This window comes from Dermatophagoides pteronyssinus, unplaced genomic scaffold (genome assembly GCF_027571235.1).
Source record: "Dermatophagoides pteronyssinus isolate colony J.1.1.1.1 unplaced genomic scaffold, Derpt_VIB-CSIC_2022.12 sq0001, whole genome shotgun sequence".
NCBI classification, from domain to species: Eukaryota; Metazoa; Arthropoda; class Arachnida; order Sarcoptiformes; family Pyroglyphidae; genus Dermatophagoides; species Dermatophagoides pteronyssinus.
The window spans coordinates 3,335,468-3,357,481 of record NW_027461525.1 but is presented as its reverse complement, the minus strand read 5'-3'; the positions used below and the strand labels follow the sequence as shown (position 1 = coordinate 3,357,481).

Sequence of the window (22,014 nt, the reverse complement as noted above, 5' to 3'; positions counted from 1 at the left end):
ACACTGAATCAATTTGATATTTTTCTATTTCGTAATTATCAATATGAACATGATATACATTAAATATCTTTCGAATACAGTGTCTATGTCTAAAATATGATAGGAAATAATCAATTGGTTTATGATCATTTCCTTGAATCATAAATATGCGAAACACTGAATAATAATAATAATAAAAGTTTTCTCTTACTCTTTGCTTATGGAATCATATGGATGGATGATAATGTCCACACACACACACACACACAATCATATTTATACATCAAATAACATTAATAATAATAGATATCAATCGGAGATATCAGTAAAAGAAAAAACACTTGTTTTTTTCAATGTTTCAAACATATACACACTGAAAGGTACGCATACATTTTTTTTGATTTTAAGAAACAAGTTGGCTGATAATTATTATAATTCGGATTGATTGATCCGAAATAACGATCGATATGTTTTTATGTATTAACATTTGAATTATGATTTTTTTTCTTTTTTTGATAACACTTGTTGTCATCATTTAATGTGTGTTATGTATAGTGTTGGGTTCATCCATATCATTATCATATTTTTTTTCTTGAATTTAGAGGATTTCAATGATAATACGATAAAATGAATACAAATATCATTCCGATTAGAAGCTGAAAAAAACTGAGAAAGAAAAGATTTCCTCAGTATTTAGAAGAGAGAGAGAGAGAGAGAACAAAAAATAAATATCCCTTTTTTTCTTCTGCCATTTCAAATATCGATTCGATACACAATAATTCATTTTTTGATTGCAACGATATTTTGGCCATAGAAAAAAAATTATAAGAAGAAAAATAAAATCGCCAATCAGACGTGATGATATTATCATTAATGTTGTATGTATATATGTATTCATGCTATGTGATGTTTATTGTTGATCTCTATTCGGTTTGATGATAATCAATTTTTAAAAAAAATGATGTCGCTAATGAAAGACGAAGACAAAGATGATGATGAAAAAACAACAAATATAATCAAATATCATTCAAATGTTTTCATGAAAATAATAATGAAAATGAATGATGAATTGACCCAATTTACCTGTTTGTCATTTTTCCGAATTGATTTCATTATTTTTGATAAATTGATCAATATTATTATTTTATTTTTAATGAATAGAATCTTCCGGTAAAACATGTCCCCAACATAATTGTGTCCATATTATAATGGGACATTTTAAAGTGTTTCTTTCTTTTTTCAGCAAATGATAATGAAAATTTTGTGACCAATCAACGAAATAAAATACAATACGTTCATTGCCGAAATTGGTGTGAGAGTGTATTCTTTTCTGTAAGAAACATTTCTCGAGAAAATAAGCCTTAGGCCAAAATGTATTTTTTTTACAAGTGCACAGCAATAATACAACTATGATATTTATCTACTGAAAAACCAACCAACCAACAAACAGAAGACTTACAACGCAACACAAAGCTTCAAGCGATTCTCCTGTTGTAATTGGGTTCACATTCTATCTATGTTATGTATATGTGCATGGGTTTGTGTCTATCTATGTTCAGACAATGTTAAATTTTTAACGATGGTCATCGATGTGGTATATACCTGCTTATCGATCACAACGGCACAGCCTACTACCTGCCTACCATACATAAATCTCGTTATCGGTATCAATTTTCGATGACCACTAGCAACTTGGCTTAAAAAGTTCCAAACACACATGCAAACATAAGCAAACACTTAACAACAAGATTGTTATGGTCTTTTCGACATTGTTAGTGGATCAAACGTGTGTGTGTTAGTTCGTGTGTCAATTCCACATTACCCGGCCATCCATTACATAGAGAAATCATCAAGTGTAGTGTCTTCAACAACCAACCATCAAAAAAGTTATATGTTTCAAGATTCATATAAGAATTCAAACGAACAAAACATTTATTTATTTAATCTATTTCATTTTATTCATATTTTATTCTTTGCATCTATAGTTTGCGAATGCGTCATAGAATAAAAAAAAGTAAAATTTAATATATGAAATTGATTCGGCGTTTTTGTCAGTGTGTGTTGTGATATGTGATTGGTTTTAGTTTTGTTTTTTGTGCACATTGGCTATATATCATCAATATTTATTCGGCTACTGTATGTAATGTATTGTATTGATTCGATTTAATCAACAGATTTATTATTTTTGTATATATAATACAATTACAACATATTTATATCATGCAACAACTATGCAGACAGTTTTTTTTTAAATTTACACATATTGTGAGAACCTTCAAGTTTTTCAACTACTATCATTGTGAAACAAACAAAAAAAAGGAAGAATATTTCATTCGTTTAAAAAAACTTGAAATTAATTTAATTTTCTAAAATTCATTACTGTGTGTGAATAGTGAAGTGTATAAATACAGAAAATTAAAAAAAAATTCTTTGCTTCTTTAAAAATCATTGTTTTCGACACTAGATTATTCTTGTTTTTTTACAATCAATTCAAAATACATAAAATCTATTGGTCAAAAATCAATTCAAAAAACAAACGAAACAAAAATCTTCATTCAACAAATAATTTTGATCCAAATGCTTAAGGTATGTATGTATAGTATGGCTTGTTTTTTTTCATTTTTTGCTCACTTTTTTTCTGATCAGCAAATGACGATATCCGAAATCAAATCCAAACATACGTTAAACAAACGTGAAATATTTATATCATTATGTTGCTTTTTTTACAGTCAAGTGATGATATATGCGATTGATAAGTTTCAATCGAATGTTTGATTTAGTTGAATTGATGATGGATTGTTTTTTTTCTTTGTAAAAACATTTTGAAAAAATATACCCATCCCTTCACTTCGTGTACGACAATTTTTTTCTAAATTGTTTGTTGATCCGCTTTGATCATTTTCAATTGACAGTTGAAAATCTGTTATGCATTACAATTTGATTATGCAATAATTTTTGTTGTTGTTGTTGACATTCATCAAAATCAAGCACTCTTTCTCTCTCTCTCTCACACACACCCCTTAATCGAATCGTCAATTATTATTATTATTATTTCATTGCAAATTATAAACAAAAGATTTGACATTCATTATGAATACTTTTGTGTCTTGTTGTTTATGATGATGATGACGATGATGGTAACTATCCAGAAAAATATTCATTGTCGTCAAGTCCTTCGTCATATTTTATTGCCAATATTTTTTTCAAAATATATAAAAAAATGTTCCATAAACAACAACATAGTGCCATTAGTAATGAAATAAAATGTCATTCTGTACATTTTTTTCTGCCTGTTGCTGTATATAGGTATTCCCCCTTTCTTTTCTTTTTTTAAAGAAAAATTTCTTATTTCCTTTGATCATTGAATTGATTTTTTTTTGTTCGTCAAATGTGGTCATATAAATATTGACAACATACGTAAAGAAGGAGACTTACAATATTTAAGAAAAAAAATCGATTGTGAAATCGTTACCCGACTATATATAGGGAAAAGGAAGCGATTTTGATTTCTTTTTCATTTTTAGTTTCAAATCAATATCAATTCATTATGATGATAGTATAGCCAGATATATACAGGGTGGTAAAATAGATTTATTTGTTAAGTTTGTTCATTTGACCACTATCGACATGCACTTACCCCTGCTGGCTTTTTTCTATCGTTTTTTCTCTCTCTCTCTCTCTCTGTTTAAATTTTCATACATTGGCCTTCGAACTATTATATTGATTCAATGTTAACCACATTTCTTCAAAATGGCAGATTTCAAAATACTTTGTTTGTGGTTGACAAAAAAAATCAGCAACAGTAACATACATTTTTTTGAAGGGCCAATTTTGACAAAATCGGATCGAATCAATATATTTATAAAATCTTATAATGTCAAAATTTTCTAAAACCATATAACAATTGGTTAAATAAGATTACCTGGAATTGTTGGTTCAGGAAAAAAAATTATAGAAGAAAAATCCAATTACCATTCCTTGTCTTTGGTTCGAATGAAAAAAGGTTGTTTTTTAAATTTTTTGGTCGGAAATCAACCTGATTAAGAAAATTTGATTTACGATTCAAATCTGATCATCACAAAAACAATGTTGAAAACTTTCCTTTTCATTCTTTCTTATTCGATTAAATGAATGAATGAATTGATCGCAAAAGGCCAGGAATCTTAAAAATAAAATGTAATACTTGAAGAAAAAAAATTACTTTCAGTATACTTACTTTCGGTAATCGAAATATGGTTTGAAAAAAGGAGTTATTCTAAAATATAATTACTTGGCATATAATTTTTGTTGTTGTTGTTGTTGCCTATTCTATTCTGAAAACAGGCAATGGAAAAAACACTGGTAAACAAACACCTGTGAAACATTTTCGACAAATGTTAACAAAAAAAATTTCCTACATTTGTCGTTGTGATAAAATAAACGTACGGACCCTTGCCAGGTAGTTCAAAGTGATTTTCAGCACGAAAAATTTACCTCTTTGTTACTGATGATGATGATTGAATCAGCGATTTGAATTCACATTCCATTTCATATGAATGCATGTATTCATTATGCCGCAAAAAAACTCCAAACAAAAAAACCATCAATTGAACGTGAGAGTATGTGTAAAAAAGAAAGAGAAAGATTCATTAAATAAAAATTGACACTTGTCTACAAATAAGATTCACGAATTAAATGATGTTGATCATTTCAAATTGAAGTAGTAGAAAAAATATCAATATTATCGTTTTAATTATTATCATTAACCGGAATCAAATAGAATCCGGTTTGTAGTTGATCAATTTAATCATTGATTAAAATAATTTATTCCTTAATCAATATAATAATTTAGTTTATAATAAAATAATAATAATATCAATGACACGATTTTTTAATAATGTTTGTACCTGATAAATTAGATTTTTGATTTAACGTAAGTTTAACAAGTGAGTTACAAGGTCGAAAAAAAAACATTAATCTTAGAATTGTCAAAACTTTAGCTAAACTTAACACACACACACACACCAGAAGCAAAGGTCCTTGATTTTGAGCTTACTATATTTAATGATTATTTAATTGCTTTCTATTCGATACGCTATTTACCGAAAATTTTATTTTGCAAAAAAATATATTTGTACAATATAACCAAAACAGAAGCTATGCTGATGATCTATCATCATCATTGATAAATTTTTCTAGTCTTTTTTTCCTGATAATCTGTTTGTTTTGAAATGACCTTTTGAAATTCTGTATTTCATGTGAATGATATTACATACATAATGATCAAAAATTGTTTGTTTATCATCGATGAGCAGAATCCAAAATATTTTTTCACTATAGAATGACAGATTTTTTTTCATCAACCATTTCAATATTCATGGAACTTTTATGACATTTCTTTTTTATTTAACGATTCTGAAATTCATTCAAATATAATAAATTTATTGCACATAACAATGTTGATGACGACTATGTGATCTTATGGAGAGAAAAAAAAAGAATTTCAATATCTGTTCAGAAACCTAATAAAATTTTATATTAGTAAAAAAATATATTATGGTGTGATAATGGCTGACTTTTTTTCTGAGCTCTAGTTACTGTTTTTTTTTCGTTATCCTGATAAATTGAAAATCAAGTTGATCAAATCAATTGAATTGAATAAATTTACACTTTTTTTTACATCTGGCCAATATATAGATGTTTGTTACAATTTATCAATAATCAGAAATAAGTTTATACATAATCGACAATGTAAAACCTGAAAAATTTGATTTCTTTTTTTCTGGTGATGGTGATTTATTATTGATTAATATTATTGAATATAGAATTTGCTTTACAAATATTGATTGAATTTTTTTTTGCCACATGAACTTAAACCGAAATCGATAAAAATCACCAGGCTTCAATTTAAATGTTCCTATTTAAATTTCTATATATAATATTATTTATCAAAATAATCCCGAATAAAACAACCAAAATCTATGCATATAAACGAATGTGAGACATAAACATAGATGTTTAAATCGAATGTTTTGGCACACGACGACGATGATGACGACGAATATCAATTTTAAACATCAATACATATACACTTATAATCATCATCATCGATCAAATGATGATCGAGTTTGATCAAGAACAAACATTCGGAGATGATGCCAAAAAAACATTCATACACAAACATGCATGTATGTATAGCATACCCTGTAGTTAGATTTTACATGAAAGAACGGATCCAGAAGTCCATGAAAAGAAAAATTGTTTACGAATTTATTTATTTATTTCTTATTTTCTCATTGATCAATTTGACTATCGCAATCGATACCGGCGAAGTAAACTGAGAAAAAAGGAGTTTTGTTTCTGGTTAAAGATAGTGGATAATGCGTTACCAACTACAATCATTCATTCATCATCCATTAATAACCAGGAAAAAAACAATCAAAGGGTTAGACCAGTAGTTAAGTGGAGCGATGAAATCTGGTTTGACAGTGTAACTATATTTCCATGATTGCGTCTGGTGTTTGCATGGAATAATGAAATTGAAAAAAAACCATTTTTGTTTTGGTTAAAACAATAAACAGAACTAGAGTGAAAGAAAAAAAACGATGGCAAAAATACATTGATGATTCTCATCTTTATGAGTGATGAATTTGTAATGAGCTTCAATTCATTGGAAATTCACTTTTTGATGACAGATTCAGAAAATACGATTGTAAATAATAGCTAGAACAAATTAAACTAAGAGGATGATGAAATGGCTTGTTCTGGTTTATGATTATGATATTGAAGTTCGATTAAATCCATTTCATCTATTCAACATCGCAATATATTGATGCAAATTTTTTTTATTGATCGTCTACTATCATTATGATAATAACAATAATAATAATAGACAATTTCGAATTTCAAAACAACATTTACAATTTGTTTATGAACAATAAATATTCAAATCATTATAATGAATCAGAAAAAACAATATTGTTCATTTCGCATTAATAACTTGATTTACTAAAGTTTTGTTTTCTTTTTCTTTTTGAATTTTTTTTTGAAATAATCACCGATCCGTAGGTCACAAATATTTGTCATCGACATGCTTGTCGAGGGCAGGGACATAACATTTTTCCTCCTGAAACGATTGGCACAAAGCATACCGGTTGCTTTTGCATCATCACCACCATCATCATCAACATCTTCATATCCATTGCCATCGCTTTCATTCATACGTTATCCGGAAGCAACAACAGTACCGTCGATCATATCCGATCATTGCAACTGTAAAATAACATCAAGCAAAATTGATACCCAAGAAAATCTGCTCAGATTGTCTAATGACAAATCGATTACGATCGAAAATCAATCGTCAACATCTTCAACAAGAACGACAACAAGGTCTTTCATCAATCATTCATCAATAATTTCCCGTTCAATTTGTAAATTTCCACCACTACCTTCGACGTTTATAATTATTATTATTCATTTGCTCATATTGATCACATCAATCATATTGATTCCATCAACATTTCACTTATCATCATTCGAATGGTTATCATCCGTTTTCATTATTCTTTGTATTATATTTAGCATCAAATATTTATTATATTTTTGTTTTCTTCATCTTACAACATCATTTTCATCATTATTGTTGCAGTTGTTGTCGTTTGTTTATCATAATCATTCATCAAACCAAAGTCAAAGGGTCCTTTACTATAATCTGGTCAACATTAAGAAGACGGCGGCTTCATCATTATTATTACTTCCATTATCTCGAAAACAAATCATTCGATTGATTCTAATTGCGATGGTTTCGTTGACGATCTTAGGGGCCGATCTTCATCCGAATCATCATTCATCATCATCATTAACAAGCAGAATATTTGTCAATGCTGAATCTTCCGTATTTGATGAATCAAGCCACAAACAAGTGAACGATAATGTTAAACATTCCAGAAATGCTAATGAATCACCATTATCGCCATCATCATCGAGTAAATTTGATAGTGAACAATTAAGACATGTTGAACGACAATTTTTGCGCATAATGGGCATACCAACAAGACCCAATCCAGCTAAACATCATAAAGTACCAGAATATCTAATCGATCTATATAGGTGGTTTAAAGAGAATAACGATGGATCTGCACATTATAAACAGGAAGATGAATTAGATGATCATCAAGATAATGAAAATGTTGTTGATCAAATGCAATCAAATTCCTTGATGGGTTTAACTACCGAAGATTTGTATGACATACAAAACTCATTTCCCCATCACCAAAATGATTATGAACATCATCGTCTCATACGACGACGTCGATCCACACAGTTATCACGTGTAACATTACAAGGTCCATCAACAACAGTCATTAGTCATAAGACATCATCATTATCATCGCATCTCACAAAACCGATATCCAAAGGGATTGGTAAGTATTTTCACTTAAATCATCAATTGTTTTTCTATAAAAAAAAATATAATTAAAATGAGTAAAATTTATTGTTTTTTTTTCTTTTCTGGATTTAGATCCTAAAAATGTTAAGCCTAAATCATCATCAGATAATGATAATAGAAATACAAATCCAGAATATTCATCCAGGCAACAAACACATATAACTCATCTAAAATTCAATATTCAACTACCCAGTGATGAAACATTGACTGGAGCTGAATTGCGTCTCTATCGACATTCTATACACGAAAATGAATCATCATCGACAAAGGAGCCAAGAATCATCGATAATGATTTAACACGAAAAAATTTGCTATCTTCGCATAATAATTTTTGGCCATCCGCATATCAATCATCAAATGTGTTAAAATCGGCTACTTTCGAAAATAGTCATCCAATAATTTCGAGAGTAAATAATTCTCTGTTCTCCTCCCCCTCCTCTAATTCCGGTGAAGAGTATTCGACACGTTCGACATCATCTGATGTCAATAATGATGATCATTATCTACAGCGTGTCAATATCTATCATCTATTACGACCATTATCTAGAGATGAGCAACAGCAACAACAAATGGCAAGTGAAACCTTATTTAAGAGATCAAAATTGATTGATACACAAGTGATCGATGTACGTGATTCGGGTTGGCTGAGTTTCGATGTTTATCCAGCCGTCGAATGGTGGCTAAAACATCCGACGGAAAATTATGGCCTATTGATTACTATTAAAAATCATAATGGCCTATATGAATCATCGCATTCCAATTTGTTTGTATTCAATTCAACGATCACAAATTCCGGCCAAGTGCAATCGGCAACAAGTCATCAACAACAACAGCTTAAAATTGATGATAATCATGAATGGCATGAACTGCAGCCTTTGATAATAACATTTTCAAATGATGCTCGAACGCATCAACACTATCTGATGAGTCGAGAAAAGCTGTTGAATCGATCAAAACGTGATCGTAAGAGAGGAGGAAGTGGTGGAATGAGAAATGGTCAATCAAAAAATTATAGCCAACAGCGACCCAAAAAGAAGAGCCACAAAAATAGCTCCAAACAACGAAATAATTGTCGCCGATATCATATGTTTTTTGATTTTAAAGATGTAGGCTGGATGGATTGGATTGTTGCACCACCCGGCTATCAGGCCTTCTATTGTAAAGGTGAATGTTCATATCCAATGTCACAACAGATGAATAAAACGAATCATGCTATCATACAATCGTTAATCAATTCGGTCAATCCTGCTGTCGTACCGGAGCCATGTTGTATACCAACGGATCTATCATCTGTCACATTACTATATCTTGACCATCATGAAAAAGTGGTGCTCAAAAGCTATCCAAATATGATCGTCGAAGGATGTGGTTGTAGTTAGAAATAAAACTAATTCCAAATAAGTTATTGAGAAAGATTTTTGAAAATAACCAAAAAAAATAATAAGACGATCTGAGATATATTTTCTGTATTATTATGATTATATAAAATTTTTGAATGAAAATACAATGATAAATCTCATTGTTATGGTTCGAAATCACCACTTTTTTAAAACAGAAATTCATCACTAATTAAAACATGTATGCATCAAAACAAACAAAAAAAAACACCATACAACACCATTACCCACCTAAAACAAAAATAAATATAATGCATCGATTTCACAGAAAAAAAATCAATCATCATCACCATCACCATCATTATCAATTTTTTCTCTCGACAAGTTAAATGACAGAAGAATAATTTAAAAATATATATTTTCTAATGGCAACAACAAATGATGATAATTATAAATATTCTTTTTTAATTTTGATGATTTTCTTTGTTTTTCCATAAATTATTATTGATTATTATGATTTTTTTGCTTTATTTTATTTATCTTTTGTAATTTTTTTCCCTTAATTTTTGAAGCCATTCACCGAAGCATGAACACATACACACACACACACCTCTTTCACACAAATAAACAAATTTTCGTCCATTATCATCATCATCATTATCAACATTGAACCATTGTCGATAAAAAAAAATTTTCATAATGAATCACAACAATTTATATTTTGTCACAAGCTGTAATTAGGAAAAAGGAATCGTGAAAAAAACATGAAAAAAAGAGAAAAATAAAAATTAAAAACTTTTAAATTATTTATTGTTCTTGTTTGATTTTTGGAGAATTAAGTATATACTATCTATCTATAAACATTTTGATTTGTGCTGTACAGTGTTTCTTTTACGAGAAAAAAAAACGGAAATAAAAATATTTGTAATTTAAAAAAGGCTATGATTATCTCCATAGCCACTCAATCATTCAGGTATGTATGTACACAGTCGGCACTAGTCATATATGTTTAAAATAGACTTAAAAAAACAAAAAATTCAAATAAGAATTTTTTGTGTTTTTTTCTTTTTTGCCATTCTTCATTGACCAAAATTGACCAGAACAACAATTATGACCTTTATTTCTTCTTGTTTGGATGATCATCAACAACCACTTTTACTGAATGAACGCATGATATAAATGAATGAAATGGTGGAACCAATCAAAATACTTTGAACTGAATTAATCGATTGCTGCGGTTGTAAGTAGGTCCAAATTACAAGTTTCAGAAAGACCGAAATAAAAAGCCACACACACACTTACGTTTGTTTGTGCGTGTTTGTTGATTTCGAGTAAGTTTGGTTGTTCAATCATTTGAATCAATGAAAATGACAAATGTAATGACCAATGGCGAATCTAATTCACTGTCTACACAGGTTACCATCATCATGATTGTCGTTTTTTTTGCCGGTAATTGACAACATTGACACGAACAAGAAGAAAAAATGAACAACAGCAAATTAGAGGGTCGGTAAAATCGAACCGAGAAAAAGGGTAAAAATTAGAAAATTTTTCTTAATGATTTAGATAATTTTGTTTCTTTTTTTTACAACAGAGAAACAAAATTTGAAATGAATTTTTTAAAATTTTGATCTGCAAATCTAAATGGGAAAAAATTCCACAGCAAGTTCATTGAAATGTTCCAACCAAGAAAAAAATGCTAAAAGGAATTTCTTGTATGTCAAAATTTTGAAAAAATATGACCCATCAAAATGATACCGGAAACTGTTAACAACATCATATTTGCTTATATGCGCATTTATAAGTTCAAAAAAAACGAAAATAACATTGCCAAATTATGATCGAAAGAATGTCATGAATTTCGAAATGGCCAAAAAAAAAATCATTTATTGTATTGACGATTGATATTGCTTTTTGTGTGTTTGTATGGTGTCGACATTGCCGCCGCCGCCACCATCATTGAAGAAAAATTCATTTCAGGTAAAAAAGCAAAAAAGAAATTTTTTTAAAATGCGGTTCGATTGTGCGGCCTAAAATGGAAAATAAAGAAAAAAAACATTCCCCTTTAATGGCTAAGCAGATAAGATAATCAGCAACTCCATGGCTATGGCTGATGATCAGGATTATTTTTTTCCAGCGCTTATTGGGTTCTTGTTTCATTTGGTTTGAGCGATATAAATGTTCAGCCTATGATTTTAACCATCATCAACATCATCATAAACACGAGAAAAAAACATGCATACATTGCATGAAGAGCAAGATCAATCTTACCTATATTCCTTGGAAATTAATTCACTTTGTCAATTTAAATTTTTTGTTTGTTTAAATTGATCAAATAGCCACCAACAACATTTGAATTTTTGTATTTGGCTAGATTAGCCATCATTAACAACATTTTAGTTTGATAATGACAAAAAAAAATTGTTCATCATTTTAGATTATTACCATGATTATAATTATGATCATAATGATGATGATGATGGAAAAAATTATTTGTTTGTTTCTGCCATTCTATATACGATATTATATTCAATGATCCATTAAAAATCACTGACACAAATGTCAATCATTCGAATAATCATTAAATCGTATAGGATTGTATATGATACTTAAAAAATGCAATAAAATAACAAAAAAGCAAATTTGTTTTTGGAAATATAATTTCATTAACTTAGATTTTTTGGCTGATTCTATTTCGTTTACATTTAATAATGAGAAAACAAAGTGGCCATCGATGTGAATGATGATCACTGATGATGATGACATGCCGTAGCGCGCTAAAATTTCGATGAATGTCAAAATGTAAAGCTAAATGTCACCTAAAGATAAAATTATCATCATCACCATTGATGATGATAATGATGATATGTTTAAGCGAGCAAATTGTCATCGATATGGCCACTCTCACGGTGAATTAGTCACATTCTTTGTGTCCGAATCATCATTTTAAAAAAACAGAAGTATAGTAAATAGGGAAGTTTTTTCAATGATTTTGTTGATAAAATCACATTGAAAGTCACATAGAAAATTGAAATATTTTTTCCCCTTCAATTTTGTTTAATCACTATTATCTCTTGAAAATTGCTATAAACTTATATAGCTTGGCATTTATTTCAATTCTTTTTTGTTGTTGTTGATGATGATAATTTTAAACTTACAAATGACAAGGAATGCAATACCTTATCCATATAATACATCAAAGAACTTTATGATGACTACGGCTAAAAATATATCGATTAATGATAATGAAGGTAGCTATTTTCACAGCTGAAATTTGACTTTTACAACTAACTAAATAACTATCTTGACATCTGATGCATTATCTTTTGCATTCCACTATTAGTGATCATCAGGATGTTTTTTTCTCTTTTACTTTGACATCAGTCTTAGTTTTTTTCTGAATTATTTCATTTTTTTGTTCTTTTATTGGCAATTGAAAATAAGAATTCCTCTCGCTCTCTATCTATATATTTATCTATTCCTTTTTTCCGAATCATTCCAAAATGGAGCTACTGTGAATATCATATCTCTTATGATTGAATTGCATTTTTTTACTTTACATTCGTGATATTCATCAAAACAAAGATGATGATCATCATCATCATTTCTTATATCTGGTCAAAGGTCAGTCCCTAAAAAGGCCAAAAACAATCAAAAAAAATCTCATTCTTTTACACTCTGGAACTTTTGATTTGCTAATTTCATTCAAACTTTCTCAAACAAAACAAAACAATTCGGTGTGCAACGGAGCGTATTTTATTGAGTGAGATACATAATCAACAAACATGCCTAATACAACACATAATGAACAGGGGCAAATTATGATGATGGAGATGATCAGCATTTTGCTGCTGATGAAGAATCCAGGGGAAAAATTATCATTCGAAAGCAAGGTCCAGAAGAAGAAAAACAACAGCAGCAACAAGAACAACGATTGAATGATGAAAAAAAATTTCATTCAATCGTGACATAAAGGCGGCTACTTATTCATCCATTTATTCGCTTTAGTTTCGGTCATTCGGTTCGCCCGAGAAAATTGAAACGAATTTTTTTCCTACCATTTTTATTTCTTGATGATCAGAAAAAAAAGAATGAACGAATTCATTCATTTTCATCAATAATAATAATAACGCTAATAATAATAATAAGGTTGTTGATGTTCTTGCACGTAAAGGATATCCGGCTATTTACTGCTGTTGTATTGATCGGCCACAACAACAACAACAAGAATGAAAATCTAAATTTCAGAACATCATCATCATCAACAACAGCAGCAGCAGAAGCAGTTCTTAGGAAAAAAAACCTAAATTAACTTTTTTTTCATCTTGTTTTTAGCCTGACACAGCTGCACATTTTCTGTCGTGTTATTGAATGATTGAATTCAAATCGTTTGAAAAAACAAATATCCATAGGTATAGAGAGAAAAAAAATGATGATGATGATTCCAATTATTTTATTTTATCGAAAAAAAAAGAAAACATGGTAAAATTGAAGAATGTTTGTATAATTTTAAAGTGTCATAGAAGAGAGAAAAGTTAATGATAATGTTTGGGTCACTTTATGTGTTTTTTTTCATCTGTATAGTGTAATTATTATTTTTGTTCAAAGTATGGAACGAATGAATGAAAAAAAATTCTTTGAATACGCACACTCGAATAGAATGAATGAAAATAAGAAAAAGAAAAAAACGTGGACCGTTCGGCACTTTTGGCCTCTCTTTCTCTTTCCATCTTGATATAGGAATCATTAAAATGCCATTACCAAGAAAATCGATATTACAAGAATTTTACCTTTTTTTAATTTCGGCTTTTTTCAACTTTTTTGGTGTATGTCATTGTGAAAAATGACCATCATTATATTGTATGAGTGAACAACGAATAAAGAGGACAATTTAAGGGAGAAATTTTTTCGTTTTCGATAAAAATTATGGGAAAAAAAAGGAATTCGAAAACTTCAGATAGAAATCAATTCATTCTTTAAAAAAAATCATGAACAAGGATATCGATGTCATATTAATAATGATGATGATAAACGCGTGCAATTTTCGTAATACACGATTTTTTGGTTGTTGTGTTGAACCACAAACACCACCTTCGGTGATAATGTCAGTCGGTGTTTTCCTTAATCGAAAATTGAGCATTTTTTATTGATTCTAATAACAATATTTTTCGATTAACAAAAAGAATATTAATGAATAGAAATCAGTCTATAAATAAAATCTAATCGTTTAGTTTTTTTCCATTGAATTGTTTTGAAATTAAAAGTATTGACAAAAAGTTAACACATGAAGTTTGGTATCAAGGACTTTCAAATTAACTCGTTTTGTTTCACAACCAATGTTTGAAAACATCACTTGGAAAAAAACAGCCAATGGCTATGATTTGTCGTCGTGCTGTCTGATTTGTGATCCTAGAACTTCAATAAATTTTGTTTTCTTAGTTTTTTTACACCAAAGTTTATCAACCTTAAGTAATGAACAACAGCATATACACACACCTGGAACTTGCTACAAATGAGGTTTAGCCGATCAATCAATAAGAAGTGGATTGAAAACAGAAAAAAATATTTATTCATTCCAAACAATCATATAGATTTTTTTAAAGGCGATCGAATAAAGATTAAAATATTTGATAAGAATTTTTAGCGAACGAGTTTTAATCAATCAATCAATCAAACTGAAATTCTTTTCCAAGAACATGCAAAAAAACAGAGGACCAAGTCCATGAAAGCTAAAGAACAAGGCTTGTCAACCACAAACAAACAAAAATAAAACAAACCAATAAATCGATCGATGGTAGATAATGAAAACATTAACATTATTGAAGAAAACAAAAAATTCAAACAAACAGATGAAAATGTTCCATGAATGTCGGCTTGTATTTGCAAATAAAAAAAGGGGCAAATGTTTTTTTTTTTTTGATTCAACCGAACTAATCACAATCGAACATTTCAATGTGAATTAATTCATTGACAAACAATCAAAACGAAAATAATGACCTCATGACCTCATGAAATGACCAATGGTTTGTTTCAAATATAGCAAAAAAAGTAGTAATATGATGAAATTTTTACCTGACACAAAAAAATGTTAAGGTCCATCATCATCATCATCCTCATGATGGTCGTGTCATGTCATCAACAACATAGCATTATTATTATACGCCAAAAAATTAGACCACCAAACTAGCCATCACCTTTTCAAACACGATAAATGAAAGAACGATGAATGATTGAAGATATCTTCATTTACCAACCTACCCAACATGACTTTCACATCTTAATTTCACCATCATTGAATACGTTTGTTGTTATTTTTTTTGTCGGATTTTAGCCTTCAATACAATATAATGATAATAAAAAAAGAACTTTTAGACACGCATGTTTAATGCTAATTAAAACAACAACAACCGGGTAAATTCTTTTTTCCCCTAACACGAACATCGAAATTAATGAAGGAAAATTAATTATACACGCAACCATATAATAGAAATGATGAACACCATAAAGATCGACAACCGACGAATAATCATCAGGATATGAACAATATAAATCTACCTGTTGAATCAGGAGAATTAATAAATAATTTTAATAAACTTATACAAAAACTGAAGAGAAAAAGATTTTGGTCATTCATTCCAGTCTGTAAACAAATCTGAATTCTTGTCGAGTTAAATTATCAACAACAACAACAAAACAAAGAAAAGATTTCTCGATTTATGAAATTTGAGATAAAATGGATCTGAAAAAAGATTATCCATTGATCATCACCAAAACAAACAAAGGTGGTGACATGACCATTTTCAGTAAATAAATTGTTTACCCAATGTCCATGTGTTTGTGTCTTTATATTTGATTTATAGACCAAATACATGCATACATGTAAATTTAAATAAAATACATACATACACACACGGCAGGAGAGATTATAATGATTGGAAAAATCGATGTAACTACATAATGATGGTCAACATCATAGGTTGGAGATTTTTTTTTGTATTTTACCAGGTGGTCGTCGAATCTATTTGACGTTTCATGGTAACAACGCACACACACGTAGTCGGTATATATAAATGTATCAGTGGAATTTCAATGAATGGCGATGATAGGTTCTACATCAAAGAATTTCTTTCATCATATATCAGTTAGATGATAAATGAATAAGTTCCTGCTGTGTAACTATCATCATCATTATCATGACCAAATGTGATCATCATCATCATCATCATCATCTTAAGATGATTTAGCCTTACACACAAGAACGAAAAAACACAAGCAAACATAAATCAACAAACAAACAAACCAATGAAATCAACTTTGTTAACTAGCTAGATCTTTAGAAGAAAAATTCAAAAAAAAATTATTTACATCTTTCAAAATGATAATCGAAATGTTTGCCTGAATTTCATTTCGTTTAGTTAGCGCGAAAAAAAATTCATCGCAAAATAATAACAACTAAATAAGATAGATTTACATATTTTATTCAGTCAATCCTTATGAATTCGACACATTTTTTATTTTGTTTTCATTCATTCAACTCGGTGTGTGGCTTTTTTTCATGTCCGGGATTTATTTGACAGATTTATAAAACAATTGAAATTTTTTTTAATATGTAAATTTAATTAGATTTGATAATAATAAATATAAAAATTTTTAAATTTGATTATTTAAAAGTAAACGAAAGAAAAAAAAATCTAGATCATTTCATTGGTCAATTTTTTCAATTGTGATAAAAATCGTTGCGCATTTGATATTTCGGTTGAACCATAGATGATACGTTTCGGTGATGATTTTGATTTTGTCTATTGAAAAAAAATTGAAAAAAGAAAGATAAGAAAAAAAAATCAAAGTCAATGCAAATCTTACTTTACAATAATCGACCAAATTCTGGTATTCAATATAATTACCGCCGCCCACAACAAATACGATTGCCTGAAAAATAGAAAATATTTCGTTAAAAAAGGACAAGTTGTTTGATGATGATATCGAATAATATTTGCATAAACAGATATGATCAAAAGGTAAAAAAAATTAACGACTTTTTTATCCTTAAAACAAAATAACTAAACAAAAACAAGAAAAAAAATCACATTCATTCATTTAAAATGGTCATAAAAAATTACCAATAGGGTGGAGTACAAGCATCGGGTCACACAATCGGTTCATTTTTTTTGGGCAACTTTATCACCAAGAAGAATAAATTTTTCATTTCATGTTTATTATTATTATTTTCAAAAATATATCTTCATTTCAATCATAACGATAATAATAACAAACTAAGTAATTTCAGAAAAAAGTTTTATCTCTTTAAAGAATTACCTCTCTTTTGCTGAGCTAATTTCGGGCGTAATTCGGTTGTCATCATCATCATCATCATCGGTTGATGTGTTCATAATAATGATGATAATGAAATAAATTCCCACACACACACACACACACAGCAGGAGCGAGAAAAAAATTAAAGACGAATTGAATGTCTTCATTTACTCTTGTATAATCATCATCATCATTAACATCATTATCGTTTCATTCATACATTTCAATAATGATCAAGATGAATTTTTTTTTGTTGATAAGTGGCCCATCATTATTACTACTATATGTCACACTATGATTAGTCTTAATTCAAGATTACGGATTAATTGTCCATAATTACACCTAGTAATAATTAATTAAAATAATTCATTTTTGAACAAATTATGCAACAACAACAACAACAAAAAAGTATAAAACTCCAAAAAATAAACACACACACAAAAATTCAAGATATAAAGATATGATCAAAAAATTTAGATAGAAAATAACTATGAAAAAAAAACAGAATGATAAATAAATGTTTATTCGTAAAGAATAATTTCTATTATCTCCATTTAATTATTTGCTAAAGCTGAATAGTGAAAAAAAACAGCAAAATAATATAATGCTCATAAAGAGATAAGATATGAAATTCACATCAAACTTCAATTACGATTTTTTTCTTCGAAATTCAATATACAACACTCAAATATATACAAACAAAGGTGTGCGTGTGTGTGAGTGTACAAAATAAAAAAACGATCATGTCATAATCTTGGAAGATGAATCTCTCTTTTTCTTTCCCTTATTTGATTCGACAACCAAACTTTTCGAATGTGAATGAAATGGATAAATGAATGGATAAAAGTCAAGTCAAATATATGATGAATAATAATAATAAAAGACAGTAAAATTTCAACTATGATCATCATCACGGATCTTCATTCATTTATTTACTCACGAGAAAATTTATGTTTTCGAAAAAAAAACGTGAAGCTAATGACATGAAACTAACAACAACAACAAAAACGATGATGACAAGATTATTATTATGACATTTCAACCATTTAGATTTCTATTTTATACAATTGATACGAATGCTTTGAAGGCCAACATCGAATCATCAGATGTTTATATTCGTGTACGTGTAAAGATCTAGAAGCATGACTTTTTTTGGTTGTATCAAAAATATTGAAAATAGTTATATAAAAAACCAATTTGCCATTGTTGTTTTTTTCAAATTGATGTTTTTTTTTCTTGTTTATAAACACTGAAAAACAACAACAACAATAGAGAAAAAAATTCTCAGGTCTAGACCAGGATCACACACAAAAGTAACATCATCATCGAATATTCGAAAATTTCTAAGCTGACCAAACAACAACAACAAAAATGATCTTTCAGGGAGGTCTAATTTATCATAAATTACAAAGCAAACGAATTGAATGAAAGAAACCAAAAACTCGCTAACTTTTTTTTAAAAAAGAATGTTAAGTACAGTATAATGTTGGCAAATTAGCTTCAGGCCTTTCTACATATACACATCATACAAACATTGGTCATTGAGAATGAACACATAAAACCATAGATACATGCATATGGTATCCGAATTTTCATTTTGTTCTTCATGTATCTACTAAAGATGATTCAAAATAAAGCTAAACATTTGATATATTTTTGAAATCAATAATTATCGCGCCTAAAAATATTTCAATAGTAAAAGTAACGCCATCTATAGTGAATAGTAACTTACATCTTGAAATGGGTTTTTTGATGGCGAAGATGAAGATCCAAATGTTCCACCATCTTCACCATAAAGATTTTGTGCTTTAGCCAATACTTTAGGATCAAAATATCGGAATTCGTCAGTTTCTGGCGTCGATTTGGCTTCCATTAATGCATCCGTCACACGTGTAATAGGTAGTGTATGTTTTTTGACGACCAAATTTTTAACACCTTCCATGACAAATTGTGATCCTTGTGACATGAGTTTTGAAAACATATTTACAGTTTTAGTACCACCACCAAGGCTTTGAAATATACTGTCAACATTTTGATTCGATGAAGATACTGGGGATGAGGCCGGATTAGCGAGGAATTTGCATCGTTTCACGTATTCGATTGGCGATAGATCACAACCAACATTACGTAATTCAACAGCATACTGTTCAAATTCTGCATCGGTAAAATTATGATGCAGGTAATAAATTATGAATAAACGCATTTTATCTTCTGGCGTTCCTGCGTTTGGATCACGTATCAATTCCAAAGGAGTTGAAGCAGATTTCTGATCTAAATGCCCTTTCGATGCGATAATTTTTTCTTCTATTTCAAAAAAAACATCTAGTTTTCGATTTTTGATATATTCTAATATTGCACTGGCCACCGTTGTATGTAGATCGATTATTCGTTTAGTTTCCAAAAGATTTGGTAATGTATTTATAGCACTATTCAATTTATGCGTGTTATCCGTTAACAATGAAATGGCCGAATCTGGTATGTTTCCATCGAGACCCATTTCCGATTTAAGACGCTTCACTTCTTCTTCTGATGAACGATATGAATCTAATTTTTCTTGTATTGATTCAGCAACCTGTGGAAATGGACTACATTTATGTTGATTCCAGAATTTATCCTGGCTACTTAGATCATAGGCAGTCATTTTAGATTTTTTCATCACTTTTTGATTATCATTACTATTGGATGAGTTAGATTCATCAATGAAAACTTGATTTAATTTAAAATCCAATACATCATGTATGAGAGATTGATAGGTCCAAGAATGCAATAGCGGAGTAGCCATGTCAAATGAACGATCAAGAATAATCAACAAAGGCCTTGTGAACATCAATGACAAAGAAGAAACTCCTAACCGTTGAATATCTGAACCATTAAAAACGGTATTCTTCGTATCGCGTAAGTTTTCACGAATTCTTTTGTCTAATTTTTCTCCCACCATTTCGGCTGCATTTCCTTTAGGTGTTCGTATAATTGGAACAACACCCAATGTTACAAAAAATGAAAAAAGACTATCAACAATCTGATCCATAATAGATTCTATTTCCGGCTCTTGATTTGCAGGACGATTTATAGCATAGAATGAAATCTTGTCTTTATCCGAATGTCTCAATATAAATACATCATCTTCCAGAGAAATGAAATTAAGATATTGATCATAGATTTTGGAAATGTTAGTTACACAATTGGCCTGTAATGCAGCAGTTGCTAGTTCTTCGAGTTTAGCACGAGAAATTGGAGAAATAAAATTGAGATGATAATGATCATAGAGATGATTACGAAAATCCTGGCAAATACGCATAATGTTTTCATCGTTTGGCATAACAAAATAGACAGCCGGTACATCGGGGATAGGTTCACGATCGCTGTGCAATTGCCTATTGTTAAAAATATATTGTTGAATGGGCTAATAAAGATTATCATTAGTGTACAAACATATGAAGTGTGACACCGAATTCCCGTAATTCTTTTATATTCATCAGCGGTGAAACAATATCTTGTCCATAACGATCATAGATAAAAAGTTTCCAAACGGGTTCATTAGCCGTTGAATTCATCGGTAAGGGAGTATTGAGATTAAGCATTTTTTTCAATGCATCTAAAATCAGAACAAAATGAATAATGTTATGATATTAAAAACTTGCAATGAAAGGAACATACCTTTTTGTTTTTCACGAATATTCAATGTTGACTCAGATTCATTTCCAGTAATGGAAAAATTTCCACTTGAAGATGTTAAAGCATTAAGATTTGAAGATGATGATGATGATGCTATTGAGGAAATCATATTTTTATATCTTTTGATGAAAAATAATTTAAATGAAAAATAATATAAAAAATTGTTATTGATTTACATCAACTTCTAAATACAAATCATCATATGAAAATAAAGAACGTGGAATGAATTGATTGCGCATGACTTGTTGCTTCAGTAAGGGGCATTCATATAAATAATCAAAC

The 22,014-nt window shown here is 29.4% G+C and overlaps 2 protein-coding genes and 1 long non-coding RNA gene across 4 annotated transcripts; 2 read left to right on the top strand and 1 right to left on the bottom strand.

The window, feature by feature from the left end:
• Positions 1-1,225: 1,225 nt before the first annotated feature.
• Positions 1,226-10,554, top strand: dpp (decapentaplegic morphogen). 2 transcript variants are annotated; one of them, XM_075819646.1, is made up of 3 exons: positions 1,226-2,569; positions 7,027-8,381; positions 8,480-10,554. In XM_075819646.1, coding segments are annotated over exons 1-3 (2,664 nt in total). In that variant the 5' UTR covers positions 1,226-2,567; the 3' UTR covers positions 9,787-10,554. The 2 variants fall into 2 exon arrangements, with proteins under 2 accessions (XP_075675761.1, XP_027199033.2); XM_027343232.2 differs by having other exon boundaries at positions 1,228-2,565.
• A 293-nt stretch (positions 10,555-10,847) lies between these two features.
• LOC142646283 (uncharacterized) lies at positions 10,848-11,508 on the top strand. Its single transcript, XR_012847242.1, has 3 exons — positions 10,848-11,075; positions 11,160-11,277; positions 11,339-11,508. It is a non-coding gene; the product is annotated as an uncharacterized LOC142646283 (long non-coding RNA).
• Positions 11,509-17,206: 5,698 nt separating this feature from the next.
• Positions 17,207-21,935, bottom strand: Slh (sec1 family domain containing Slh). The gene is made up of 5 exons (XM_027343233.2): positions 21,715-21,935; positions 21,490-21,652; positions 19,790-21,431; positions 17,608-17,673; positions 17,207-17,543 (listed from the first exon to the last, which is right to left on the bottom strand). The coding sequence occupies exons 1-5, from the start codon at positions 21,839-21,841 to the stop codon at positions 17,436-17,438; spliced, it is 2,106 nt and encodes a 701-aa protein (XP_027199034.1). The 5' UTR covers positions 21,842-21,935; the 3' UTR covers positions 17,207-17,435.
• Between the last annotated feature and the right edge of the window lie 79 nt (positions 21,936-22,014).